Source organism: Anas platyrhynchos, chromosome 5 (genome assembly GCF_047663525.1).
Source record: "Anas platyrhynchos isolate ZD024472 breed Pekin duck chromosome 5, IASCAAS_PekinDuck_T2T, whole genome shotgun sequence".
NCBI lineage: Eukaryota > Metazoa > Chordata > Aves > Anseriformes > Anatidae > Anas > Anas platyrhynchos.
The window spans coordinates 11,458,056-11,467,994 of NC_092591.1; the positions used below are offsets into that span (position 1 = coordinate 11,458,056).

General features: G+C 38.0%; 1 protein-coding gene across 2 annotated transcripts in view; it reads right to left on the reverse strand.

Moving 5' to 3' along the window:
* Positions 1-9,939, reverse strand: part of TECPR2 (tectonin beta-propeller repeat containing 2) — a 41,662-nt gene that overhangs the window by 31,276 nt on the left and 447 nt on the right. For both annotated transcript variants that reach the window (XM_027457522.3, XM_027457520.3), the window contains exons 2-7: positions 5,350-5,634; positions 5,083-5,211; positions 4,562-4,693; positions 3,436-3,593; positions 1,999-2,311; positions 1,385-1,517 (exon numbers count right to left, since the gene is read on the reverse strand). In XM_027457522.3, the coding sequence (XP_027313323.2) occupies positions 1,385-1,517; positions 1,999-2,311; positions 3,436-3,593; positions 4,562-4,693; positions 5,083-5,211; positions 5,350-5,583 (1,099 nt within the window). In that variant the 5' untranslated portion in view covers positions 5,584-5,634. The remainder of the gene's footprint in view (positions 1-1,384; positions 1,518-1,998; positions 2,312-3,435; positions 3,594-4,561; positions 4,694-5,082; positions 5,212-5,349; positions 5,635-9,939) is intronic.

Here is a 9,939-nt window from a genome sequence, read left to right on the forward strand (position 1 = left end):
GACCAAAAGAAAAATAAAAGTATAAATACTAAGGTGTCAAGTGAGTAACAGCATAGTTCTTGGAGAGGGTTCAAAGAAAAGAAACTTTATCCTACAGAAAATACTCTAAATGCACATTTCATATATATATATATATATATATACAATTTCATGCAAGTAAATCTACATAAAATCAGTTTAGAAAAATCAATTCCCCAAAGCCTGTATCAAGCCTCTAATAGTAAAATTCTGTACCATTCTGTGTACATAAATACAAAGGCAGGTCTTTAGCTGGAAAGACCCAGCAGTGTTACATACTGAAGTACCACATTGCATGTGTTCAATTTCTTCAAACATTCAGTATCCTGCACACGTGCACACACACAAAAAGGCCAAATAAACCACCGTGGCAATTAGAGGAAAATGCATCTCAAGAAGATGCCTTTCAAACTATACTTGGAAGTAAAATCGTAAATACCTTCTAAAAGTTTGTGAGTAAAGAACTGTTTGAATGACGAAATCTTTTGCTAAGTGCAAAGATAAAATAGATTAAGTCCTCTAGCACTCACTGAAACTTCATAGTTTTTGCTAGCATTTTGTTATACAGAACTAAGATGGAATTTTTAAAGTGCATAAATAGCCCTTCTGTGACTGTAATATGCTGGGTAATGGTGCTTACAATATTGTATGAGGAGAAATCAGTCAGCATCATCATTAAAGTAAGTATTACTAATCCATTTTAGAGTTCTAGCGACACAGATGCTGAACTCAGATGGCAACAAATATAAAAATAAGCCCTCATATTATTTTTGGAAATGTAGTGAATGTTCTTTGGGTGTTTTGCAAGTTCCTTCTTATTCATTGCTGGGAAAGCTGAGATTTTCTCTGGAATATGAGTGATGACAGGTGACATCATAGATACACAGGTATCAACATACCTGAAATGTATCATAGAGACTCAGGAATAAGTTATCACACATACTCAGGAATCAACACACTCAGCTATCTCCAACACAAACAACTGAAATTGGCCAATACATAGATAACCTTGATCATGAATGCGGACTGTTTCACTAACATTGTTTAGAATAAGGCCTAAAATGCACAGATTAGAGATGCCTGGCTAGGATAACATCAATCAACTCTCAAAAAATGGAACTATAATTCCTTAATGTCCCCATTCATGCTGCAGCCAAAACAAAATCTCAGATGACCAGGTAAAAATCACAGCTCTAAATGTAATTTGCAGAAACGTAAGTAATTCCACAGAAGATGGTAGGTTTTTGCAGTAACCTAGAAGGTGGGCTTTTTTCAGTATCAAAAGCCAAACAAACAAACCCCACAAAGTTACAATAGACACCATATTCCACGAGGCACATACTAAAGTTTGCTAATCTGTACAAACCTATTGATGACAGTCCTTCTGGTCTACTTGAAATTCTTATTATGTCTCTATCTCCTTTTAAGAGAAAAATCTCATTGTTCGTGCAGGACACAGACACAATATCACCATATCCTTCCAAGCCACCAATCAAAGCCTATAAAAAAAAAAATCAACAAAGAAAGAGATAATTAGCATCAGATTAATCTGATGGTTGGACAAGATTAGGCTCTCTCAATTGTAAATTTTTCACTGGAATTTAATTGACATACTTACAGAACAAGGATGCTATCAAAAAGAAAGAAAACAGCACAACAGGCAAGTACCTCAGTCCTGATGTAGCTCAATTTTTATACTAATTTCCATTCTGTGAAATGTCATGGGTCTATTCATTTCCTGTCTGAACCAGCAGTAATCAATTACTTAAACAATTTAAAATTTGGTGGCAGAAAAGAACCACAGTACTCATTTTTTAGTACTTGCTTTTTTAAAAAGAAAAAAAAAAAAAAGTAAGAGTCTTCTTTTTTAGATTTAAATATGAGTTTATATCACAGAAGTGTATTGGATAACCCAAAGTCTCACAACACAGCATGAACAAAAACAGGTAAGAAACAGAACGTGCACCAACAAGTGCCTACCTGGTTCACAGTGTCTAATAAGTAGATGCTGTATTCATTCCAGGTCAGCACCCATCCTTCTCGGAAAAAGCATGAAACAAGCCCGAGGTGTTTTTCTGGGGAACTATAACTTCCTCTGCTGGATGTTTCCAAACGCGGATACAATTCAAAAGTGTTTATTCCTCCAGCAAATACATCTTTCAATATGAATGTGGCCTGAACAGTTCCATGAACATCAGACTTCCAGAGGCGAAGTCCAGGTCTGGCAGCAAATAGCGTCAAATCAGTCTGTTTACATAGACCAGGTATAAAACACGCTCCAAATTTGCCACTGCTAAAATGCAAAAATAAGAATGTTTTAAAGAAGCTATACACACAACTTAGAAACAGATTTTAAAACTAATGTCACAAATTTAAAACTGCAGGTTGTCAAAATTAAAAATTTTGTTCAATTAAAGTATTCAGTCAAACATCTGAAATACAAATTGGTTTCAGTACAAGAACACTACTTCCAGGTAACAAGAGTTTTCCCTCAGCTTCAGGAGTCAGACATCACACCTATTAGACAAGTTAAATGCTTCCTCCTAACACGGCTCACAGCTATAACACAACTTTGTCCATCTTAGTAAGATTCTACCATTCAGTTATTCTTCTCTGAGCACTGATAAAAACAAGCAGAAAACTACTCAATAATATTAAGAAATTGATAACCTCTATTTACAAGGAGCAGATCTCAATCTCAGATGTTAAAAATCTTTGTCCCTCGTGCATAAAAGCACTGTTACTATCACCCAAGAAAACCCGTTGTTTATAAGTAAGGGGGGTCATTGGTGTTCCTTTACTGTTCACATGCCTGAAATATACATCATAAACCTTCTTTCAAGGGTCAATTTCCAATGCTTCCAGATATAGTCAGTCATGCTGTTCTAAGACAGAGTGCTCTCTTCCTGCATATCTCAGAGCAATTACACAATAAGTGATGCGAGAAGGTCATACAAGTTCCTAGCCTTCAAGTCAACTTTAAGTGCTTACTATATACTTTCTCTTTCAATTCACTTTGGTGTTTAAAAATAATTAAGATGCTGACTACATTAAGTAATACTTCACCCATGAGAAGGACCAGCTTACAATGCTCACTCACACCAAGTCACAGTAAACAGCAAGGGACCACAGATGAAGTTTAGCAGTGCTTCCAGTTTAAACAAACAGAAAACACCTTAAATATTTTTGCATAATAGTACCCTGCAAATATGATTGTAACATATTTGCAGCTACATACTTTTTAAATAAGTAGAATTGTCATTTCATGTTTGAGCATACACGGCTGCTGTAACTACACTTTTTATGAGTGGACTGCTGTGTTGTATTAATTTCACTGCTTAGATCACCCTTTCTGTAATCCACTCTGAAAAGCTAGAATTAACTGATGTGCCTGCATCAAGATTTTATGAGGGTTACTTTTTTCTGGGCTGTGTTCCAACTTGCTTGACAGATTTCTCTTCTGTGTAGAAAAGTACAGTTCGTTGTAAAGTCGAGACAAGCAGCACTTTCTGGTTGTAATCCAACTGGACGATCGAAGATGGCTCTTCCAACACAAGGCTGGAGTTGCAAATACCCTTTAAAAAGATACATGAAATTAACAGGAGTGGTGAACCCTTCTAAAAATATATGACACTTAAAACTAACACTTTGAAGAAATCAATATGCCCAAGAAGGCAAAAACAAACAAGCAAGCAAGCTATAAAAAAGCTGTTCAAAACAACTACTGTTCTGTGAAGTTCACTTACTGAATGTGAAATGCCATTATGTATTCAAAGAGGAGTTAGACTGTTGCACACTATGAAATACAATTTCTCTGGGAATTTAGCTAGTGTGTTTCACTTGAACTTAACAGAAACCCAAGACTGCATATTTTCTTCCTTCTTTTCCCCTACCATAGCACGCTGAGACAATTTTTACATTTGGTGATATTACACCCTTCTGTCAAATCAGCCATGCACCATCCAACAATCACAAATCAGGATGACTGTTGTTTAAAATCTCTTCCTCACTTACATAAAAACAAATTACTACTTCTTTTGTTGATGTTCCAGGTCTGAATTAATTCACCACCCATTAGAAAAATTCCATTTACTGGTAACATACTAAAGCCACCCAGTAGAACCCAATCATATTTTCATTCTGCACTCTACACTGAGATGATGAACAATTCAGAAAAAAGAACTTCAACTGTACTGAATCAGCAAATCAGCAACCTTACATCATGTGAGTGCACGCTTTCCAAATTAACAAGGAGAAAATACTAGCTGAAATCTGAAGAAAGATGTGTACAGTTATTTCAAAAAGAAAACTGATAAAATTGGAAGAGTCATTTTTTTTAAAAGCTGATATGAAGGATTTCCAATGGTCAATTTACTGGGTATACGCACACCTACCTATGTGTACACACACCAGTAAAACAATTAATCCAATTTACTATATGATACTAAGCAATTAACTAACTGATAATTATTTAAACACAGAAGCATTTTTTTTTTTCAGAAAATTGTGAATTGGAATTAAGATATTTAAAATAAACATTTACCTGGTCTAGGTCTAGAGCAGAGTAAACAATCTTTCCTTTGTCATCTCCAGAAAACAGTTTCATTCCATTGGGACTCCAAGCTAAAGCTGTAATGCTACTTTTGTGGATACCAGCAACATCAAATCTCCGAAGCTGTGAAACAATACCAAATGAATGAATGAAGGGAAGGAAAAACAGACACAAAGCCTATTCAGTGACTTGGACTGATAGATAAGAGATCAAGCAAAAAATGTTGGTCATCCTAATTTTGTTTAAAAAACAGCAACACCAAGTAGCTCAATCAGTTATTACAAATGAGGAATTCCTCGGAAGAATTTTGATTAAATACATTTTGTAATGATAAAAATGTGTTTAAGATTATTGCTTTTATAAGCTTAACATATGAACCCTGAAATATATTTGCAGATACTTCATCAGGCAAAATTTTCTCATTTTCACTATCACAAAGAACTCCCTTAACATTCTACTAGGAATCACCATAATAAACCTCACAGAAGTGTAGACAAAATACAAAGCTTTACCTGTTTGTTTCTTCCAGGCAATGACGACACAAGCTGAAAAACTGCAACCCGACCTGAGGCCGTACCAACAGCAACTAGATCATCGAAACAACTCAACAGCTTTACAAAAGTAATAGATTCACATTTCCCCTGTTGGAACAAACCACACAGAAAACTTGCAAAGTTATTGAGAGACAAAATATAGTTGCAAACAGTCACCCAATTCTGAGCAGCTCAGCACAGACCAAAGCCTCGTTAAAAGTGACAATGTTAAAAGTCCACTTTTACCTCAAAATTGTATTTTTTCATCTGGTTTAAATGTCTGCAGTAGAGATAAAGCATCCCAATGCTGCTCCCCACTGCAATGTAGTCTCCATTGGTATCAAGCGCTGTGAGGTATACCACAATAGAGCGAAAGCCTTTTTGGACCTTTGTTGGAATGGCATTGAGTAGATAATATAAGGGACAAAACTCCTTAAATATAACCGGTGAAGCCACAGATGCCATAGCAAGCACTGGCATCAGTAATTTTAAGGCAGAAATAAATGCATGTACTTCACAACATACGAAAATCTGAAAGACAAAACCAAAAGACAGCACATTAACTTCTTGGAGAAAGGAAGAACAGTTAACTAAGTCATTGTTCAGCAAGTAGGAATGCAGAAATTGTCAGCTTTTGTTTTGCATAAAGAAAAAAAAAGTCAGGACAACTTACATCCCCTGGTAGAGTTTAAGAAGAACCTTGCTGTTTAGAATAAACTTGTTTTTTCAGTTCAGTCCTTGTCTAAGGATATATGGTAACCACTGAATTTGGGATAAGCTTTTTTTCTTGCAGCTATGACCTCATTAAAGTTGAGAAGAAAAACTGTACTTGAACATATTTGGGTAGTGAAAGAACCGTATGGGCTCTGCCTGACACTGAACGATCCACAGTCTATTTCCTCATCCATCTAAAGACTCTAGCCTCACTCTTCCCAGAGCTAAGAGCGTGGGATGCTCACTGTGTATGAAAGCACGATAAGATCTAAGTGTCAAGCTGGTATTTATCCTCGACTCCACAACCTTTTTGCCCCCCAGCCTCAAGAAAAATATGACCGAAAAGCAATTTGGTTAGGTCTGTATCTACTATATAATCAAATAATGACCAACAAATAAAAATAGCATGGGAAGAAAAGGGCAACACAAACATGAAAGAATTCCCAATCTGGCCAGTACGTGAAGGTATCCACATAGCAATGGAATTTAAAAAGATAAGGGGTGAACAGTAAAGAAACAGAAAAAAAAAAAAAAAAGTACCATATGCCTGTGTTTCCCTTTATGGGTAAGCGAATAACTTCATGCTGATGAATGTCACTGCATGCACACATATGGGAAAATTTTGTTTAAATTAGTTAAAAAGAATAAAAACAGCAGGTTTTCTTATCATGGAGTGACAGCCTTGACATGTCCGTTTTGTAGCAGTACCTATTCTCTTCGTGGATGATTTTAGAAAATGGGAATGGAAGGAAATCTTCACTTCTTAATTGTACTTTGCTGTGAGCAAACCCGATTAATGAAACAGTTTCGAATCTCCCCAAAATAGATGCAAATTTCCAAGACAAGAATCTGGATTTCTGGAAAGAAAGCTTTCTATGCTTGTTCAAGGAAGAAAACATCGAAGATTTTCTTTAGCTTCAGCAGCTATAACTACCTTAGAGAAACAAGAAACAGAAATATGCCACTTGAAGTTGGAAACACCTCTAAACGCTGAAAATTATTCTGAAAAATATTCCCACTGCAAACTGCATGCTATGTCCTATTATGCTTGTATTTCTCTAGGATAAAAATGGCATTTGTTTTGCAGCTTCACACATTGCTTACAGTGTATCTCAACTAAATCAAAAATAATACAGCTGCACTAGTTTAGTACCTCCATTACCAGGAAAAGCTCCGATGTCTCAATTTTCAAACTGTGCCACTGAATTGTGCAAGAGGATTCAGCATGCTGGCTTTGGGCCCCCCAGCGCTTGCTGTCACCAAACAATTTCATTAAATCCAAAGGGATTACTTGTGGGACATTACCCTTTCTAGCCCACATCAGACAAGACAGCAGGAATCAAGTTTGGTACCAGGGCCCGTATTTGCTCTGTTACGAAAAGAGGCAGTGAACAAGCTAACAGCAGTTATCAGCTGTTCTTAATGGTGATTAAGAAAATAGAAAATAATTCCACTCTCCAGCAGTGTTTACTACCTGTCAGGATGCCTATTCCATAAAATATCAACTTGTCCAAACTATTTCTGAAAGAAAAGGTTTTTACAGAGTTGTTTGCTAAGGTAACAAATACCCTAAGTGCACCATCATTCTTCTACAACATTTTCACACATCTCTTTCCTATTTTAGGACTCCTGTTCTTTCCTTTAGTGTTCACTACCTTCCATCCACGTAGTCAAATTAATAGAGAACCCATTGCTAGAGTCCTGTTTGTTGCTCTAATGCTGCTTTGCCCGTTTAGCAATTTTACTGGCTGCTGATCTTTTTTTTTTTTTAAACACTAAAATCCAGTCTTTGTCCCAAGTCTCACACATACAAATCTTCCTCTGTCTAAACTAAACTTCTTCCACTCCCTAGCTACTGCCTCATGAATTTCACATATTTCGCTTTTTAATTCCCCTTTGTCACTCCCACAATTCACATCTGTCATCATCCTAAGATGCTCCTGTAGCTGTGAAACCATTGCACATTCCCCAGCTGTCAAAGGGCCTCGCAGTCCTCAAAATTCATTCCCTCTCATTATCCTTCCATTATCCTCACAGCTCCATTACAACTGTTAATCCAAAGTAATTCATTACAAGCTATGGAATTACAGAAACTTCTATTATCCAGAAAAAGGGTACTCTTCTACAAAACTCTAATGACAACTTGACACATTTTTTGCAAGTCTGTGCTTAATTGAAGAAGAAAAAATGGGGGAGAGTTTGATGAGCTTCTCCTCCCCCATAGGAAAAATGGGAAGGAATTATTTTTTGTCACATACTAAATTAAATTTAAAAAATGCTGTCAGGTTAGGGTTCTCACTCATAAGATTTCTGTGTATTATTTCCATCTTCATCAGTGGGATCAACTGTGGGATCGAATAACTTTGCAGATGACCCCAAGCTGAGTGGTGCAGCCGATACAGCAGAAGGGATGCCATCCAAAGAGAGCTGGGGCTGTTCAGCCTGGAGAAGAGAAGGCTCTGGGAAGACCTCGGTGCAGCTTCTTAATACTTAAAGGGGACTTATAAAAAAGTTGTAGAGCAACTTTTTACATGGGCAGATAGTGATAGGACAAGAGGAAACAGTTTTAAACTAAAAGAGAGGAGATTTAGATTAGATGTTAGGAGGAAATTCTTTGCCATGAGGATAGTGAGGCACTGGCACAGGCTGCCCAGAGAAGCTGTGGCTGCCCCATCCCTGGAGGTGCTCAAGGCCAGGCTGGATGGGGCTTTGGGCCCTGGGCTGGTGGGAGGTGTCCCTGCCCATGGCAGGGGGTGGAACTGGGTGATACTCAAGGTCCCTTTCAACCCAAGCCATTCTGTAACTCTCTGAGGAGAAAGTTGTAAAAAGCAAAATTTATTTTTGTTCTCTATAACCCATTCACCCCACACAATCAAAAATTGTATTAATGAACTGTAATTTCTTGTAATCATACAAATTAGTTTCATCTTGAGTAGTTTGCAGACTAACAAAACACTTGCACTGCTTGTATGAAAACAAAACTGAAAGCTCAAATCATCACTTTACTAAAAATACTGCTAATTAAGTAATTTTATCTGCACCAAACAAATGCATAAAGGACTAGGGAATTGCAATGTAGCCCTATACATTCAAACACCGTGCAAATGCAATGATTCTCTGCTGATTGAGCCTAAAACCTCCAACATCTTGAGTTATACATCACATACGGCTTCTATTTGTTGATAGCACGAGATTATATTTTATCAGTTTTTCTCATTTTGTTATTAGAGGCAAAACTATTTTCACAGCCAGATGTTGGAAGGGACCCACACGTTCCCCGGGTCAGCAGCAGTTATCTGAGCTACGTAAGAGCCATTTAGAACAAATCAGATTGTGCTAAGCAGCTAGCCCACAGCAGATATACAGTAGAGAAAAATACCATATGCTACCCGTGAAAAAAACCACAACCAGAAGAAACAGAGCCCTTCCTTCTCAACTCACACAGGCCACAAGCAATTAAACACTGCGTTAAATGCAGTATTTTGAAAAACAGAGTTGTTTTTCCTTTTTTTCTGGTCTCAGAAGTGGGAATAAGGCTCAGGGCTGCCTTACAGAGACAGCTGATGTCAGAGATAATCCCATGGTTGAACAGATACGTGGTGGTAAGGAGTCAGTCGCAGGATGTGCCAGACACTCAGTACAGGGGGCTAAAGCTGTCACCGCATTTCTCTGAGCCCAAGCACCCTGTCTGTACAGAAGGGACATCTGCTCTGTTATTATATTTTTTAATTCTTTGTTTAAAAAAAATAAATAAATCCACAAACCCACAAATTTAAGCTCTTCAAGCCACGGACAAATTCATACACGTGACTGCTGCTAAACACAGCGGTCTGCTCACAGCTAGATCCCATCAGCTACAAGTGTTATTTTCAGACACTCCTCCCGTTCTCAGCCCGAGGACCAGGCCACCTGCCTGCCACATCTCCAAAGTTTTTCGCCAAAAAAAAAAAAGCGAAAGCCAAGCCGAGGGGCGCACAAAGCCATCACCTGGCCGAGGGCAGCAGGGAACCACCCCCCGGCAGGGCAGAGCTCGGCTCCCCGCTGTCCCACCCGCGGGCTGGCGGCACACACACAGCTCCACACCACCGCGAAACGCCGCGGATTGGCTCGGGAGAGGCTCTT